Source organism: Panthera pardus, unplaced genomic scaffold (genome assembly GCF_024362965.1).
Source record: "Panthera pardus isolate Hobbes unplaced genomic scaffold, ASM2436296v1 HiC_scaffold_4, whole genome shotgun sequence".
NCBI lineage: Eukaryota > Metazoa > Chordata > Mammalia > Carnivora > Felidae > Panthera > Panthera pardus.
This window is the reverse complement of record NW_026526969.1, coordinates 6350917-6368733: the sequence shown is the minus strand read 5'-3', so window position 1 is coordinate 6368733 and position 17817 is coordinate 6350917. Positions and strand designations below refer to the sequence as shown.

Below are 17817 nucleotides of genomic sequence, written 5' to 3'. Positions count from 1 at the left end.
CGGGCGCCTAGGTGGCTCAGTCAGTTAAGCATCTGACTTCCGCTCTGGTCATGATTTTGCGGTCCGTGGGTTTAAGCCCCGTGTCAGGCTCTGTGCTGAGAGCTCAGAGCCTGGAGCCTGCTTCAGATTCTGTGTCTCCCTGTCTCTCTGCCCCTCCCCGACTCACACTCTGTCTCTCTCTGTCTCTCAAAAATGAATAAATGTTAAAAAAAATTTTTTTTAAGAGAGAGATGGCTAAAAGCAGAGACTAGGGTCAGACGGTGTGAGTGGGCATCTCACTAACCATACAATGTTGGGCTAGTTAACCTTTCTGTGCCTCAATTTTTCATCTGTAAAATGGGGGTGCTAATAGTAACTATTATGATAACTCTTACGTAGTGTTACATGTGCCAGTCACTGCTGTAAGTGCTTTGTATATATTTACTTTGAGATCCTCACAGCTGGCCCATAGAGGTAGGTGTTAATATGTAATAAGTGAGTTAATATATATAAAATGCTTAAAATAGTAGTTGGCACGTAGTAAATGCTAGAGGAGTGTGTAGTTAGTATTGTCATTGCTATCATGATTCCACATAAATGAGGGAAAGTCAAAGGCCACAGAAGACCGTCTGCTGTTTATATCCTGCAAGCATCTGCAGAAGTTGAGATGTGAGAAGATTCAGACTCCCCCGCCTTGAATCAGCTTCATGAGGAGAGGGATCCAGTGGTGAACAGAATCCCAGCACCAAGACCATCATCTAGGCCACAGTGGGCCCTCAGAAAGGATCTGTTAAATGGCTCAATAGAAGAATCAATGAAATATGGGGACCATTCACCCCAACTCCCCATCTAAAGTATCAGTTCCTTCTAAGACATCCCAACCAAGTGTGTGTCTGCCCTCTATTTGCACATCACTACCCTCAGGGGCAACACATTCACCTTCTGGATGGCTCCCTGTGATTTCCACTCATGGGCTCGGCTCTGCCCTCTTCCAACTTGGAAGGTGGTAAGCCTTTCTGAACCTTCTCCTGGCCATGGAGCGAGGATTTCCAGGATGAGTGTCTGTCATCTCTGACCTGGATGACAGCAACAGCCTAAAACTGGCCTCCTTGCTCCTGCCCTTGCCCCACGGTGGCCTCTTCCTGACTCCACACCCAGAGAGATCCTGTGAAGACCTTATACCTGATCTTGTCAAACCTCTACTCCAAACCCTCCAGTGGCTTCCAGCTCAGAGGAAAAGCTAAGGTCCTTTGAAGGCCACCTCCCATTGCCAATTGGCTCTGTCTATCCGTCCCAGTGAGACACACTGACAGTCCCCAACAGTTTTTGTTTTTATTGGTTGAAAATTCTTTACAAAATCCACACACACGCATCCACATGCACACAAGATGCCTGCCCTGGTCTGGCCACCTCCTGCCCTGCTGTCTCCTGGGATCAGACCTTCCTGGCCTCACCCAGGTTTGCCACCCTGCAGCACCCTACCCCCCACTGGGCTACCAGTGGAGGAGCAGAGAATGGGACGCTCCTTTTCTGTCTCTCTGATCAGAAACAGAGGCCTGTGCCCTATTTGGGGTGGGGGGTACAGGGAGGGATGGTGGGGAAACAGGATCATCCCCCTTCCTCCTACGAGCTCCCTGAGTTGTCAGCTTAGGCCCCAAGTATCACAGTTGCTAAGGCCTTGGGATCATCTTCTAGTTGAAGCTTCTCCATCCCCATTTTTCAGACTGGAAAGTGAAGGTCCCAAGAGAGAGTATGAATCCTCCAGGTCACGGTGTTAGTCTCTGGTGGGGCAGGGAATGGAACGCCGTTCTTCCTGGCTTCCAGGAGGTGGAAGAGATTTGGGCCCTGCTAGACCCTCAGGAAAGGGGACAGCCAGGGCAAGGGGCAGGAGGGGAGTGCCCAGAAGTTGTCCCTGGAGCCCAGGCCCAAGGAAAGCAGCCCCTGGGCAGCTGAGTAAGTGGCAGTGTCTGGCCAGCACTATAAAGGTTTGCCAAGGGTGCCCTCTGTGACTGCCCGTGTGGCTTGCTCAGGTATACAGCCTGGATCTGTGAGGATACTGGTAGACGTGCTCAGCTGGCGGAGAGAGTTCAAGACAGCTGGGGAAAGAGAGTGAGAGAGTGAGAGAGAGAGAGAGAGAGAGAGAGAGAAAGGGAAAGATACCTCCTGGGTCAGGGCCTACCCTTGGATGTTGAGGACAAAGGGATAGCGGGGAGATACTAGGTGGCAAGACTGTCAGCCCCTCGTAGGACCTATGTTTGCAGGTGTCCTGGTAGCCAGTGGACTATCCAGGGTACATAGTGGGATGGCCCAAACTCTAGGCTATTTTGAAGTCAGGCTGGACCTACAGTCTGAGCAGGTGCAACCCTCTGCCCGGAGGCCTGGACATTCTGGTGGGCAGGCAGGTGGCTCACGTACTTGGCCGGAGAGCAGGCAGGGAGCAGTACTGGTCCAGCCAAGCCAGTGAGGTCTGACGGAGGCTCTGCAAGCTTGCTGTGGACACCATCCCATTGAAGGACTCGAACAGAGGCCGAATGAGGATGCTGAACTGGGCCCAGGTCAAGGATCAGGCCTGCTGTCCACCCAGTACCCTCACCCAGCTCACGTGTAGCTCTGACATCTGGGCCAAACAAGGGGAAGGGCCTGGCCACTGTGGCACCTTGAACCTCGAGGCCTCCCGCTATAGCTACCATCCAATTCTGCCCGGCTCCTCTATGCCCTTCCTCTAGCTGGACTATCCCCCCTCCCTGGGCTTCCTGCCCAGGCTCAGCCAAGAACTTGACCAGGTAAGGGAGAGATTCCATGTCTTCTTTAGGACCGACCCCACTCACATCACCCAGACTTTAGGCTCTTCCAAACTGCCCTTGGAACATTCTGTGGGCGGGGCTGTGTTCCCCTCACCCGGGGGCTCCTCCCTCGGTTGCCCTCTGCTCCCAGCTAATCACTGGACACTCCTGCTGGCCAAGATGCCAAGGGCCTGGAAAGAGGGAGCGGAACCGGGGCCCCTTCCCCTGGGAGCAGCTCTGGGACCCTGCCTGGCCTGTGGCGCTGAGCCTGCAGTCAGGCGCAGCAGCTTGGTCCGGCTGCGGCGCTCACCCTACCGCTGGCCAAGTAAGGATACCACCCAGAACTTCCAGTTGTGCAGTGTCCGGGTGCGGACATAGTCGTTGAACATGTCTCGCATCTGGTCGAAACGCTGGTGCGTGATGGGCACCCCGGTAGCAGGCAGCTGCTGCTGGCACAGGCTGGGGTGTACATGGGGCTGGTCAGGGCTTGGGAGTCCTGCCCCTTTCCCCCACGGCGCACGCGTGCGCACGCGCATGCGCACCCCCCGCCTACACCTACTTAATGGCAGCGTTGAGCTCCTCGATCTGGTCCCGTAGCTGCTGGGCCTCCTCCTGCATGGCCGCCCGCTCCTGCTGCAGCATGGCGATGTACTCGGCCGTCTTCTGCAGTGTGGTTGCTTTGCTCACCTGCAGGCATCCCCAGTGTGGCTCAGGTGCTGGAGGTGGCCCCACTCTGGGGCCCACTGAGGAGGAAACTGGGTGTCTGGGGGGCCCTGGGGCTTGGTCCTGGGCAGGGGGTCTACGAAGGAGCCCTGTGGTTCCGGGGGTGCGGGCCCGGGCTGGAGGCTCACCTTGAGGCTGGGCTGGGCGCTGAGTGTGCTCACCAGCCCGTGCAGGGTGTCAAACCCCAGCTTGATATTGAAGCGCCTCTTCTGCTCTGCAGAGATGTGTGTGATGCGCCGGTTCTCAGTCTTGGGGAGGCAGACAGGGGGGTGAGCCTAGGAAGGAGCATGGAAGGGCCTGGGGGTAGCAAACAGTTCTTGGGGTGAGGGAATGGTGCCACCTTGTTGTTGTCTGGACGACCCCGGCTTAGGATGGGTTGAGGGGGAGAGACGCAGACACTCAGGGTCCCCGGGCCTGGAATGGAGTTGAGTTCCCCAGACAGCCTCCGCTCACCACCTGTGGCCGGGAAAGACAGACCCCCAGACAGACCGACACAGGGGAGAGGGGTCCCATTGCCCCTTCCCTCTCATCCTGGCCTCAGATGTGGGCCCCCCTTCTTCCTTCCCCTTTCTCCATCCCCTAGGGACCCCCCTCCCGGATCCCTGCAAGCCCTCTTTACCGCTGTGTGCTGGGGGCGAGAGCCGCTCCGCTTTGGGGACAATCAGGGGCCTGGGAGGTGCCAGTGTGGTTGGGCCTGGAGGGGGCCGGGGTGGTGTGGGGGCCGGGGTCGGGGGTAGGAAGGTGCAGGGGAATTCAGGGGCCGTCTCCTGCAGGGGTGGAGAAGGGCAGAGAGTTGGGGTGAAGCCCTGGGCTCACCCTCACCTCCCAGTGCCCGCCATCTTACCGGGGACCCTGAGGGCCGGAGGAGGGTGCTGGATACGAGTGGTGGTTCCAGGGCTTGCTCAGGCTTGGCTGTGCACAGGCAGAACTGTGAGGGACACTGGGGCCAGCCCCAGCCCCGTCATCTCCCAAGACCCCATCCCTCCCCTCCAGATAGCTCACTCCCCTTTTGGGTTTGGGGCCCATGTCCCTAATTCCTCGCCACCTCCCCCACAGCTGAGCCCACCCGTTACCACTTCACCCTCTGCTCCCACAGGCTCCCCACTTCCCCTCTGAGGACAGTGCTCTTCCCATCTTACCTGCTGTGAGCAGCTGTGTGAGGCAGGGGTTGTTGCCCCCCGCTGGGGTAGTGGGGTTGGCGGTGGCAGGGGCCAAGGTTGGGGGGCTGGGCTTCTCCCCTCTAGGGGATGGGGCGGGGGGCTTGCCTCTGGACCTCATGCCTTGGGGCACTGTGAAGTGAGGCCCAAATTGGGGCTCCAGATACCCTGAGGGTAGAAGGTCTATGGGGAAGGGAGCAGGGGCAGGGCCTGGACCAGGCTGGGGGGTAGGTGGGAAGGCAGTGGGAGCCGGCAGTGGGGACACTCCTGGGGCAGGAGGGACAGTAGAGAAGGGGAATCTAGGAGAGAAGAGAGGCTCTTCCTGCAGCAAAGCAGGGGGAGGAGCCATGGGAGGGAAGGCGGGTGGGGGACAGGGCTCTAGACCAGGCCCCTTGGGAAGGGCAGGGTATTGGAAGAGGGGTGGGGGTGCTGGCGGGGGTGGGAGCTTGGGCTTGGGGTCTTCAGGAAGGAGGAAATCAGAGTTCAGGAAGGCACTGGAGTCCAGGGTGCCAGGGCAGCTGCTCCGAGCCTGGTTGGGGGACAGAGAGAGAGCAGGGGAGAAAGCTGGCCTTTGCAGCCACCCAGGCAGGCTCTTGCCCTGGCTGAGGTCTGGACTGGGCACTGGGAGAGAGAGGAGAAATGATCCCTGTTGTCCCCCCCACCTACGCACACCAAAGGAAATTGTAACCTAATGAGGGGAGGGAGTGGAACACACTTAGGCACACATTAGGTGTAAGAAAGAGCATCAATCTTCCTGCCCATCTTTTCATTCACCAAATAATGATTCCATCCTACCACCAATCCATTCGTTCTCCATTCCCCTATTTGGCCTCTCACCTGTGAGCTAACTCATCTATCTCTCCACCGACCTGTGAGGTATAAACCCATTCACCAATCCATCCAACCCATTCATCCACCAACCCATCCAGACATAATCCATCCACCTATCCACCATCTGTTCATTGACCAGCCACTTATCCAGCCACCACCCTATTCATCTACCAATCCGTCCACCAGCACATGCATCCAACCAACCACTCGCTTACCCATGTAAGCATCCACCCCCCTCTACAACCCGTGTATCCATTCACCAACACACCCATCCATCCACACATTCACTCATTCACTTAGTGGCTCAACCATTGGGCAACCATTGACCCTATGCTTCTTGAACTGTGGTAGGTATGGAAGATGCGGCGGTGAGCAAGGCCTAGCTCTTCCAGTAAGGAGCTCACGGTCTGGTTGAGGAGAGAGACCTCTCAGCAATGAACTACAATAGTGCCGGAACAGTCTGATGACAGAGGGACCTGGCAGCAGAGAGGCAACCACCGAATTGAGCCTGTGAGTTCCGTCTCCCAAATGGCAGGTTCACCGTTTCCTAAATGCTCACACTGAGCTTTGTCTCCGTGTGTGCTCTCCTCCCATCTGGCTTGCCCTTTACTGGCCTCTTCTGGCCAAACCCAACACATTCACTAAGCCCAGACCCTCGCCTCCTCCAGGAAGCCTTCCCCAAGCACCCCAGTCCTTCGTGGTACCCTGCTCCTTGCTCCCCTGCCCTCAGCCTCCCTCCCAGAACCACTTGGTCCACCTCTGCTTCACAACGGTTTCCTCCTCAGCTGAACTGCGCCCACTCAGAGGGCAGAGATGGGGTCTGTCTCCCCCCTCCAGTCCCTCTCAGTCGACCAAGCGTAGGAATGGGCACCCAGGAAGTGCCCTGAGTATCTCCTGGACATGGGCAGGTGAGCGAGGCACGGCTGAATGGCGTGGGGTGGGAGCTCACCTGCAGGCGGTTATTCCCTGAGAGGTGGGTCATGCCTGACGAGGCAGGGGGCACCTCTGAGCCCAGGATCGAACTGCCGAAGAAAGGGTCAGCCATGGTGCCAAAACTGGGGGGCTCCGGGAAGTGTGAGGGCGTGGGTGTCTGTGGGGGGCGGTAGCTGGTGAAGAAATCTGCAATTCAACATACAGGGTGGTGGCAGTTAAGGATAGGGCCAGGCGTGGCTGGAGGCAGTGGGAGGAGAGTGGGCCTCGTGCCCTGTCCCCAAGCTGGGCTGGCCTGGCTGGCGGTGAGGTGGGGGGAGGCGGGGGAGGGGGGGCTTCCACAGGAGATTGTGAAATTGAGAGAGTTTCTGTCTCACTCAGGGGAAGCAGCAACAGAGGTTCGGTTGGGATGGGCCTGCGTGGAGGACAGCAGAGGCCGTGTGGGGGCGTGAGCAGGACCCCCGGGGAAACAGCCCTCCCACCGAGCCCCACACTGGGCTCATGAGGCCCCCTTCCCTGTCCCAGGCCTGGGCACTCCCCTCTTCTGCTCCTGTTACCAGCCCTGCTGGGGCCAGAGAAAGGGGAGGGGTAATAGAGAGTGCCCTGAAGGGACAGGGGTGGGGTGCAAAGGGGCAGAGGTCCGGGATAGGGAAGAGCCCCAGGGTGATAGGAGTTCAAGGGGTGAGATAGAGGTGAGAGGGGTCAGGAGGTCAGTGGGTCTGCGAAGTTGGCTTGTGGGAAGGTCAAGTGGGGCCTCAAAAGCAGAGCCCGGGAGTGGGGTGGAAGGGCTAAGGGGGTCATAGCAGGGGTCAGAGGGTGGGCTCAGAGCGGGGGCAGGAGTTGGGGGGGGGGGCACTGGAAAGCCTGGAAGAGCTGGCGGGAAGGGTCAGCCAGATTGTCTGAGGTGCGGGTTGTGTAAGCCCCAGGCTATTCTGGTTTTGGGAAGCAGCTGCCTGCGGCCTGACCACATCCCGGGCCTGGGCGCCGCCCGCCCACCCGCTCCCTTCCGGGCACCTTTCTCTGACCCTGACCAGTCTTTGGCCTGCAGCAGCTCCCAAGACCTCCTGGTCTTGTCCCACCCAGCTCCGCTGGCCTTGGATGGGCCCTGGCTCCCCAGGCAGGGGAGCTGGTCAGGCCTCCTCCCAAGAGAAGGAGACTCAGGAGTGGGACAGATAAGACCATGCCAAATCTGGAGCCTGCTGTGTGTTGAACTTGTATGTGCATCTTTTTTTTTTTTTTTTAATCTTTTCCTTCTTTTTTTTAAAGTTTTTAAAACTTATTTTGAGAGAGACAAAGATAGAATGAGTGGGGGAGGGGCAGAGAGAGAGGGTGAGAGAGAGAATCCCAAGCAGGCTCTGTGCTGCCAGCACAGAGCCCGACGCAGGGCTCGAACTCACGAAACCATGAGATCATGACTCGACCCGATACCAAGAGTCGGACGCTTAACCGACTGAGCCACCCAGGTGCCCCTAAACTTGTCTGCACGTCTTACGTGACTCTGGTGCCCACCTGTCACTGGAAGGCTGGCTCTACATGTAGCATCTATCTGTCTCCCTGTGTGTGTGTGTGTGTGTGTGGCTCTGTCTGAGCCTGTGTGCCTGCCTTGATGTGAGGTGCTCGGCATGTGCATGTCTGCTCTGTGCCTGGTGTGGGTGTGTCTTTCCTTGGCCACCTGATCAGAAAGGATCTTTTTGTCCTACTGTCTCCGTTTAACCAAGGGACTGAGTGGCAGAGAGTGAGTGGTCACCGATCCTCTATCCCCCAGCCCCCACGGACTGTGGGTCTCACCACTAGGCCCCCTGAGGCCCAGGCTCTAGAACTAGCCACATACTGGGCCTGCTTCCTGCTCACTGCTGCTGCCTGCCCCCCGGTGCTCAGAAGGGTTCATGCAGTAAGGAGCCCAGCTCGCCACTGAGTCACCACCAACCCCCAGCCATAGTTTACCCTCAGTTGCCCCTCTCCGCTTCCTAGCCCTGGCCAGCCACCCACGGACCCCTAGTCTCCCCCATCCCAAGCTTCTACCCCCACCATCGATGTGCATCCCCTCCCTGAGACCCTCTCCTGCTCCAAGCCCCCTCCCCTTCCTTGAGCACTCCTCACCAAGCCCCCTCCCTCCATAGAGTTCCGGCTTCTTCACTGGGATTCCTCTCAAGCGAAGAGCTCTTGGGGGACAATCAAAGCACCAGCCCCGGTGTCCCTGGTGGTCCCTACCCTCCCTGTAATGGAGCACGAGAGGGGGCCACACTAACCACCTCCTCTGCATGACCCACACCCCCTATCGTAGGTTGCCCATGCTCACCCCCACCCAGGCAGCCACCCTGGGTTGAGAGAAGCGGCTTCTCAGCCCCAGTTTTGGCCCTGGAGCCCCGGGTCCAGGAAGTTTCCTACCTGTGGCAGGGGTGCGTGTGCCCAGACAGGACCGCTGCCCTCCCAGGCTGGTCTGCTCTCAGGGCACTGCCATCAACACTTCTGCCCCCACAGCCCCCACCCTGTCCAGGGCTGAGGCAGGGGTGGGGGTGGTTCCTCATTCCCTAGTTCCCTCCCCACCTCTTGACTGACAGGCCCAGGACCCTGTGAAAAAGGAGTGGAGGGGTCATTGCCACTAAACCTGTATCCCAGAACCCCCCTTTCTCGCCCTGGAGCCTTGGCTAAGGCAAGCCAAGCCTCTATGGCTACCTGACCCCTAGCATGGCTCCAGAATCCCCTAAATGTTTGATTATCGGGGACAGTCTCCAAGATATAGCTAAGTAAAAGAAATGATGTAGGAAGAGTGTGTTGTGAAAACAAAAAGAGACATTTGTCCACAGCTGCTATACAGACATGGGTATCTCTGGGAGGACACAAAAACCAGTGACCCAGTGGCCCTGGGGTCAGGAGAGGGAGGCACAGAAACACGTTACTTAAAAAGTGCTTGGGGTGCCTGGGTGGCTCACTCAGTTAAGCGTCTGACTTCTGCTCAGGTCATGGTCTCGCAGTTCATGGGTTCGAGCCCCACATCGGGCTCACTGTTGACAGCACAGAGCCTGCTTCAGATCCTCTCTCTCCCTCTCTCTCTGCCCCTCTTCATGTGCTCATTTCTCTCTCTCTCAAAAACAAGTAAACAATAAAAAAAATTTTTTTTAAGTGCTTTACAAGATACAATTCCTGGGATTTTCTTTTTCTTTTTCTTTTTTTTTTAAGTTGATTTATTTTGAGAGAGAAAGAGAGTACAAGCAGGGTAGAGGCAGAGAGAGAGGGAGAGAGAGAATCCCAAGCAGATTCTGAACTGTCAGTACAGAGCCTGATGAGGGGCTTGAACCCACAAACCACAGGATCATGACCTGAGCCGAAACCAAGAGTCAATGCTCAACCGACTGAGCCACCAAGGTGCCCCAATAAATAGTTTTTAAAGGGAATTAAATAAATAATAAACAGACCCAAACAAATGAAAGTCCCTTTCTCTCCTGAGAGTCCCAGCATCCATTGCTTCCTGGGAGCCCAAAGAGCCTAGAGCCTGAAGCTTCAGTGCCCCTGAGCCTTGACCCCTGCTCAGTATCCAGTCTGGCCCTGCTCTCACCTGAGGCCAAGTCATTTGCATCCCAAGTCCTGACAAAGGGAGACCAGGAAGATCCCTCAGAAATCACTCAGATCATCCACCCTCCCACAGGGGCCTGAGGTCTGGTGGTCATGCTGGGACTTTCCTCACACTGACCCAGCCACGGGCCCCGCCTCCCCCTTCCCCCAGGACAGGGCGCTGCTTCACCTGAGATCTCCATGAAGTCATCCAGGCTGGGCTGCAGGGGTGTCAGGTCCGGCTGGATCATGTCAGCATTGCCCACATAAGCTGGAGGGGGCAGTGGTGACGTCAGGAGCGGCAGGCCAGGTGGACTGGGGGCCACCCACCCCTGGCCATCCTCCCTTGGCTGCCTGGGTTTTCACAGGCCTCCCTTTGCAGGTGCAGGCCCTTACCGTCCTCAGGGCGCAGCTGCAGGGGCGTGGAGCTGGGCTGAGTCATGGTGAAGAGCGTGTCGGAGATGTCGGACAAAAAGCAGTCCAGGTCCAGAAGCTGCCGCCCGCCAGGCTCCTCCTCTGGGCCCCCAAGCAGCACGGGCACCACGCTGGAGAAGAGCTGCTCGCACCATCGCTCCGGTGGTTGCCAACCCCCTTCCACCTAGGGAGATAGAACCTTCAGCAGCCACGAGAGAGGGACACCGGGGTCTCCCGCTGCCCTTGGCCCTTTCATATGGCCCCCGCCTGGGGGATGAAGCGGTCAGTACATGGCCCTCCTCACCTCTCTCTCTGGAGGACCCAGTTTGCCTACTGGAAGGCTTATGGTCACCCCATTGGCCTTTAACAACTGTCCCCACGAGCTAGAGCTGGATGGCCTGCTGAACAGATAAGGGGCCTCTTCCTGTCCCCTCTACTTTTTCTGCCTGGAACCTCAGTTCTTAGGGACTTCCGTTCCCCCATGCCTCCCACCACTTCGCTCAAGGACTCCCCACCCCTCAGGAGGAGAAGGGCTCAATCAACCAGAGGACGGCGGCCACGCCCACTGCCCCCATCGGGTCCCGCCCTCATCTCCTAGAGAGAAGCTGTCAATTCTCTGGGTCCAGGGAGCACCCACCTGCTTTGGGGTCAGGAGATCCCCTTCCCTGCTGCACTTACGGAGCTGCAGGAACACACAGAGGTGGACAATGGATCCCTTGTCCCTCTTCCATCACTTCCCGCCAAGGCCTCCCCTACTCACAAGCTCCCCCAGATGAAAGGGATGCCGGTTTCCCCTCTGGAGCTCCTCCGCGCTGGGAGGTAAGGAGGCTGCGAGGGGACCCTCGGCCACACGGTGGCGCTGTCAGCCCGGGTCTTAATGGGAGGCAGGGTCGAGGGGCGTCTCGCCCCGGGCTCTTTCAAGAGAGGCAGTGGTCAGCAACCCCCCCGGGGCCCCCCCACTGACCCGCTTCTTGTAGTAGATGCGCCACTTGTGGTACTCGCGCATCACCACCTCGATGCGCCGCTTCCAGTAATTGCCCTCTAGGACCACGGCCTGGAGAGGGCCCGGGAGGGGGCTCAGTGAGACGGGCAGCACGGACCCCACCCCTCACCCGATCCCCATCGGCGCCAGCCCCTCCCGCCCGGCGCTAGGAGGCACCGGGCTTGGTAGGGAAGCAGGCAGGCGGGAGGTCCTGCGTCTCAGCTACCTCTGGTTTTCGGTGCTCATCAGCCTCAGGCCCCTGCAGGGGGGTCACGAAGCCACACACGGGGCTCTTCCTCCGCTCCACATCTGAGAGAAGGGGGCCAGGTCAGGAGGGTACCCAGCTCCATCACTTCCCACTCCAAGGGGACTGGGACTCAAGTGCCACGCTAGGAAATCCTGCTTAGACTAAGTACCACCTCCTCCAGAAGTCTTTCTGCCTGCTCCAGCCCTCCCAGCTCCCTCTTCTATGGGAACCCCGTGAAAGGAACCTCCCACACCTCCTCTGCCCCCCTTGGCAGCCCAGCAGGTGTGCAGGCAATGGTTGCTGAATGGGATTGTGTGATCACGGGAAATGAGCTGCCCCAACATCAGACCCTCAGACCAGCAGGCCAGGGCCTGGAGCCCTTGGTCCCCTGCCTCGGGCACTGCCCAAGCTGATGCCAGATAACCACCCCTTGTCCCTTCAGGCCACCTAGCTGAGCCCTTTTGCCACCTCCTCCACTCCCTTCCCTATCTCCAATCCTGGTCTCTCCCCAGGTTCCTCCTTTTGGGCCCATAAACATATTCCAAGCTCCCCTGTTCCTGCCAAACTTTCCCTTCCTTTGCTTCCCCAACAAGCTAATCTTCTTCCCTTTCACCCCTTTGTTTTGCTCCTTGTTCTGGAAGATTTGCCACCACTACCTGCACTCCATGCCTCCTGGTCTCCTCTTCACTTCCTGTAACTCAGTACCTGCCCCCAGTGTTCTGTCAAGGCCCTTGTCTGCCCCCCCCCCCCCCCCCCCCCGCCCCACCAAGGCCCATCCCTCTGGGCCTCAGTGGTGGAGCACCCCCTCCTCCCTCGACAAGGGAACCTTCCCTTGGTTCTCCTGTTCCCCTGACCATTTTCACTGGTCCTTCTTCGAGGCCCGCCCCCCAACCTCTCTCATCCTGCCTCTTTCCAGGCTTATTTTCCAGCTGCCCACAGAATCTCCATCAGGATGTACCAAATTAAAAGTAAAACAAACAAACAAAAAGGATGTCCCAAAACTTGAAACATCCCTCCCAAGCCTGTGCCTCTGGACGGTCACTGCTGCCTCCCAGTCACAGAAACTCCCCACTGGCCCCAGCATTCCTATCTAAGTCACTCTGGAGGATGTGTGGCATTTCTTCCACTGTCCCCTCCCCTCCATATTCAATGCCACCCCGGTCTGATGTCATTTCTCACCCGGACCTCCCTGACTCCAGCCTCACCCTCTCCAGCCCATCTTCCTGTCATGGCCTGGAAATGCAGAAACCCTCCATGGTTCCCTAGACCTCCAGGATAAAGTCCACACCTCTTACCTTGGCTTCCAAACCCTCCATGACTGGCCTGTCGGCTTCATCCCCCTTTTCACCTCTTTCATAGGCCCCACCTTGAAGCCAAACGGCTTTTCCCCACCACAGCTCACCTTGCGGTGTTATTCTACACCACCCTTCCCTTCCCTCCTCTGCCTCACCCACACCTGCCCACCCATCAGGATTGCCCAGGGCCACCCCTCTTCCAGGAAGCTTCCCTCCTCTGAAACCCCATGGTCTTATCTGCCTCGCTCTCCACTTGGCCTTGGCCATTTCTCTGCATGCTGGCCTCCCTGCTGGGAGTAAAAGCAGGAGGTGTTGCCCTTTAGACTGAAATCCCTGAATCTGGAGCAGAGCTTGGCACACAGTAGGGCTTCCAAACCTTGGGCTCCCCAAGCAGTGACTTTTTCCGCCTTAGCCCTCAGCAAACTTCCTCTCAGACAATTGACAGACAAGGGGGACCACCCGAACGTGACACTTATTGGGACCTTCAGCATCATTTACAAAGTTCTGTCCTAAAGGACATTCTCCCAAATGATCCCCATGAGAATGGGAGAGGGAGTTTGTCCTGGTACCTGAACGTGGCTGGGAAGACAAAGGGATGGGCCCTCGGGTGTAGGGACTCCCTGGGGTTAGAGCAAGGAGGGTCTCAGAGAGTGGCTGTCCTGGCTTCCCAGATGTGGAGATGGGCACTAGGAAAGAATAAGTTTGTCCAGGGTCCCCAGAGGGTCAGGTCTGAGCAGGCCTGGCTGGGCTTTTTCTCCCCCACCTCGGGGACCCTGTGCTCCAGACAGAAGGGCAGTGACCATGTGGCTCCTGGATCTGGGGTAGGCTTTATTCAACACCAATAAGTTCACCCATTCAGGCAACCACCTGGCCCCTTGCACCTAAGCTGTGACAGATACTGGGACAAGGAATCGGTGGATAAATCGGGGCGCTCAAGCTTAGTTGGAGAGATAAGGAAAGCACACACAGAACACAAGCTAAAGCAAGGTGGGGAGCCTCCCATGAGACGTGCACAGTGCCCTGGGTGCTCAGAGGACACCAGGATTTGAGGGTGTGAGAAAGGAGGGGATGTTGGAGGCCAGGAGCCTGCAGAGGGGTGGCAGGTTCGAGGGGATGAGCCAGGCAGTCCTCCAGCTGTCCCCACCCCTCTCCCTTTCCTGAAGCCCACCTTCAAACCCTCAGTGCTCAGGGAGAAGGCGCGTGCTGACATTTGTTACATGCCTGCCGCGTGTTGTTACTATCGTCACAAAAATATCATCACCTTCAGGGGCCCTTGTGTGTGTCAGGCCCTGTGCTGAGATATGAATGATCTCCCTGAAGACTCACAGCAAACCTCAGAGCGGGACCTACTGTTATTCCCACTCTGCAGATGAGTGAGCTCCAGCTAAGGAAGCTAGGGACTCTCCCAAGGTCACACAGCTGGGGCATCCTAGAACTTGACTCAACCCACCTCTGTCTGACACAGAACGTGGGGTGCTTCCAGCAACTCGTGCAATAGCTGGAGACCAGGGTCTGCCTGTCTGGGTGAGGGCCCTGGGTGGCATCAGAAATGTCTTCTGCAGAGAGAAGGATCTGCATCCCATCCAGCTTCATGGGGAAGGGTGGAGAGCGCAGAGGTGTGTGGAGGGGTGGGCAGTGACTCCCTCTGGCCTGTCAGCTTCCTGGTCTGAGTAGGGCCCATCCTACGTGTTGTCAGTTGAGGACTGGAAGCCAGCCAGCTCGGAGCAGTAGAAGGAGCACTGGGTTCAGAGTAGGAGAGCCCTGGACTTCCAGCTAATCACAGTTCTGCTTCTTTTATGCTCCATGACCCTGAACAGGTTACTGGCCTTCTGGGCCTTACTTGCTCATCCATAAAATGGGAGTGATAATATCTATCTGCCAAGGTTGCTAGGAAGCCTCAAGTAAGATGATTTAGGGAGCACTGGGCACATAGATAAATAGAAACCAGAAAACCCTCCCTCTCTCTGCTTGGATGGAATCCAATGGAGCCAGGACAGAGAATACTGAGTATGGTCCCTCCTGGGCTGTGTGTTCCCAGCTCAGGGAAGCCTTTGATCAAGCGGGACTTGGTTGATCTGGACAAGGTCCCAACCCAGGGCCAACTGGTCTGAGGCCGCTCAGCCTCTGCTGCTGGGCCGTGGTGGGTGGGTGGGTCTCATATCCCCAAATGAATGACCGTGACCTCCTCAAGGGCATCTCAGATTCAACCATCATTTATTTAGCATCAGTTCTGTGCCAGGCCCATTCATACTTGTTATCACCATGCCAACCAGGAAAAGTAGGACTATTGGTCTTATTTTATAGATAAGGAAACAGATTCAGAGAGGTTAGTCACACGGCCTGCAGTCACACAGCCGGCAAGGGCAGAGACTGGGGAGGAAAGCAGCTCTGGGTAACTCCCAAGTCCGAAGCCCCCTCCACTGTACCACATGGCCTCTCTGGCCCCTTGTCCTCAGTCTCCATGGGGGCACCTGATGGGGGTTCAGTGAGGACTTTAGTGAAAGGCTGGTGGAGACCCAGGCAGAATCCTTAGCTTCCCCATTCCCAGTGTGATGCCCTTGGCCTAGCCAGCATCTAGCACCTCTTTCCACCCTGGCATCTGGAGCACTGACTATGCTGACGGAATGCAGAAAGGGTCTTGAACTGCCCTCCAAATCTCTGCCCACCTTAGGATTCCAAGGGGTGACCTCCGCTGTGCCTAGCATCCCAGGGCAGAGTACCCTTTGGGACACGTTCCCCGAGACTCTGGGGGTCAGATGCTGGTGCTGGCCCTAAGGGGGTTTCCTGGGCACCTCCCACATGCAGCCCCCCTTGCTGGCGAGGCCCATGGTGCCCACTCACACTGGATATACCAGGCCCTCCAGATGGCGTTGTTGAGACGGATCTTGTCCCGGCAAAGCAGCTTGAGGCCTTTGAAGTTCTTCCACTTGGGAGACACCAGCTTGCCACTGTCAGAGAGAGAGGGCTGGGTCAGGGGGTTGGACAAGGGGCAGCTCAGGGAGGCCTCCTGCAGGGCTGGCTCCCCACTCTTCCCATGCGCTGGTTACTCATCCATGCTGGGCAAGCTGAGGACTCCCCTGCAACCCCACTAATCCTGCCCCTCACTCTGCCTGAAATCCCTACCCTGAGAGTCAGGCCTTTAAAAACCCCTCCCAGGTCCCTGCTCCAGGCTGAGCTGCTCATTAACCTACCACCAGAACTAAAACCAGGCTGAAACCTGTTTGTCAGCTCCTTCCTCAGAACAATAATACCACGGCCTCATGGGCATCCTTTTCTTAGGCTGGCTAGGGAGGGTTCTCAGAGTCATTTCTTACAGAGGGAAACTGAGTGCCTGGGAGGGAAAGGGACATGCCTAAGGTCACATGGTGGAGACTGATGCAGGCCCTGTGGCCTTTTCTCCACCAGTCTCACTGGCCCTCTTTGGCCTCCTCCGGGGATGGGTAAGGTGTGCCTGGGTGAGGAGAGAATCTCTTCACTACCGGTGGCTTCCAAGCAGCCAGCTGTTGCCTTTTCCCGGCCCTTTTGGCGTCTGCCCACTCCAGAATCCCAGGATGGCAATCTGGACTGAGCTGGATGGGGTGCACCCCTTCTTAGGAGCGTGTGCAAAACAACAGCCATCAGGCCCCAAAGGAAGGCAGCTGGGATGGTGGAGTGGTGGGCAGTGGGGAGGCAGCACCCTTACCCCAGCCCTCACCCTGACCCTAATCCTAGCAGTCAATGAAATCCACTCTCGCAATGACTCTCCAGGTCAAGATGTGCTAGGCACAGGCCAGTCTGCTACCGCTAAGGATCTGACCTAGGAGGTCAAGATGCTCAGAGTCTAGACCCCCACTGATCCCTCCCTCCTCCCTCCCTCCTCGTGGTCCACAAGCCAGGGCTGTATACGAGTCCCCTCTGGCCCATCTCCTCCAACCCTTGCTCACATGGAAGGCTGAGGCCTGGGGGACACCAGGCCTGCCTTCTCCCAAGGCTTCTCCCTCATCGTGGGGGTGATGGGTGGGTGGGTGGCAATCTGACTCCTACAGCCCCTGAAGCGCATGGGTCACCAGGTCTCTTCTCCTCTCTGGTCTCCAAGCTCCTGTGTTTGTTTTGGGGTATGGAGTGGAAAGAGCTGCCACCCCAGGGTACCACAGGCCTCATTACCCAAATAGAGTACATAGCCCATGCCTGCTGGCTGGCCCTCTCCCTCCTAAGTTAGATAAACACCATCTGTCTCGAAGGGAGACTTGGGTGGGGTGCACTGATACCTCCTGGGCCAGCTTCTTTGGCACCTGGGGGGACTCCTGAGTTTGTTGCTTCTGCCTGTATCCCAGCAACCTCCCCACCCACTCTGATCACTCAGTGTCCCACGCCCAGCCTGCCTCCCCTCCCTCCCTGTCCTTGCCGAGGTTCTGGGGTTTGTGGCCAGGAAGGGCTCAGGGAGATGAGATAGTGACAACATACAAGCCCAGAAGGAAAGGATTTGGTCTGTGCTGGGCTTGTTGGCTGGGAGGGGAGGAGAGGGGCTCAGCCCAGAGGAAAAAGCCCATGACCAGGGCTCAAAGGCTTCTTCTGACCAATAGAAAATCTGGGAATCTCAGGGATGGGTGGGAGAAAACCTAGAACTCTTAGTTCAGCACCGCTCCCCCTTCATGAGTCCAAGCTCCCTTATAGGAACTCCCTGAGAGTCTCTCTGACAGGGTCCTGCCTCAGGTCTACATGCCCGGGGCCATTCTTTCCACAGCTAGCCAGCTCTGGCCACAAACAAGTGTTTTCTTGGAACTTCCAGACCCTGTCTCCCTGGGGCTTCCACCCACAGAAACACGGAATATGCATCTCCTCTTAGGAGAGAAGTCCTCCTTCTGCCCACAATGCCCTGCTGAGGATGAAAGCTGGCCAGGCACCCACAGGCTGTCCTCTGGGCCAAGCACCTGGGGACCCCTTG

At 57.5% G+C, this 17817-nt stretch overlaps 1 protein-coding gene across 6 annotated transcripts in view; it reads right to left on the bottom strand.

The window, feature by feature from the left end:
* Positions 1–1297: 1297 nt before the first annotated feature.
* MLXIPL (MLX interacting protein like) overlaps positions 1298–17817 on the bottom strand; it is a 32231-nt gene continuing 15711 nt past the window's right edge. For 2 of the 6 annotated variants that reach the window (XM_053893846.1, XM_019421672.2), the window contains 16 exons: positions 15735–15841; positions 11578–11660; positions 11334–11423; positions 11007–11051; positions 10352–10553; positions 10146–10226; positions 6423–6592; positions 4625–5171; positions 4330–4397; positions 4105–4252; positions 3826–3941; positions 3614–3733; positions 3322–3449; positions 3098–3221; positions 2395–2524; positions 1298–2075 (listed from right to left, as the gene is read on the bottom strand). In XM_053893846.1, the coding sequence (XP_053749821.1) occupies positions 1957–2075; positions 2395–2524; positions 3098–3221; positions 3322–3449; positions 3614–3733; positions 3826–3941; positions 4105–4252; positions 4330–4397; positions 4625–5171; positions 6423–6592; positions 10146–10226; positions 10352–10553; positions 11007–11051; positions 11334–11423; positions 11578–11660; positions 15735–15841 (2278 nt within the window). In that variant the 3' untranslated portion in view covers positions 1298–1956. Of the gene's footprint in view, positions 2076–2394; positions 2525–3097; positions 3222–3321; positions 3506–3613; positions 3734–3825; positions 3942–4104; positions 4253–4329; positions 4398–4624; positions 5172–6422; positions 6593–10145; positions 10227–10351; positions 10554–11006; positions 11052–11333; positions 11424–11577; positions 11661–15734; positions 15842–17817 lie in introns of those variants that run through there. The other 4 variants (XM_053893843.1, XM_053893844.1, XM_053893845.1 and 1 more) reach the window with 4 other exon arrangements.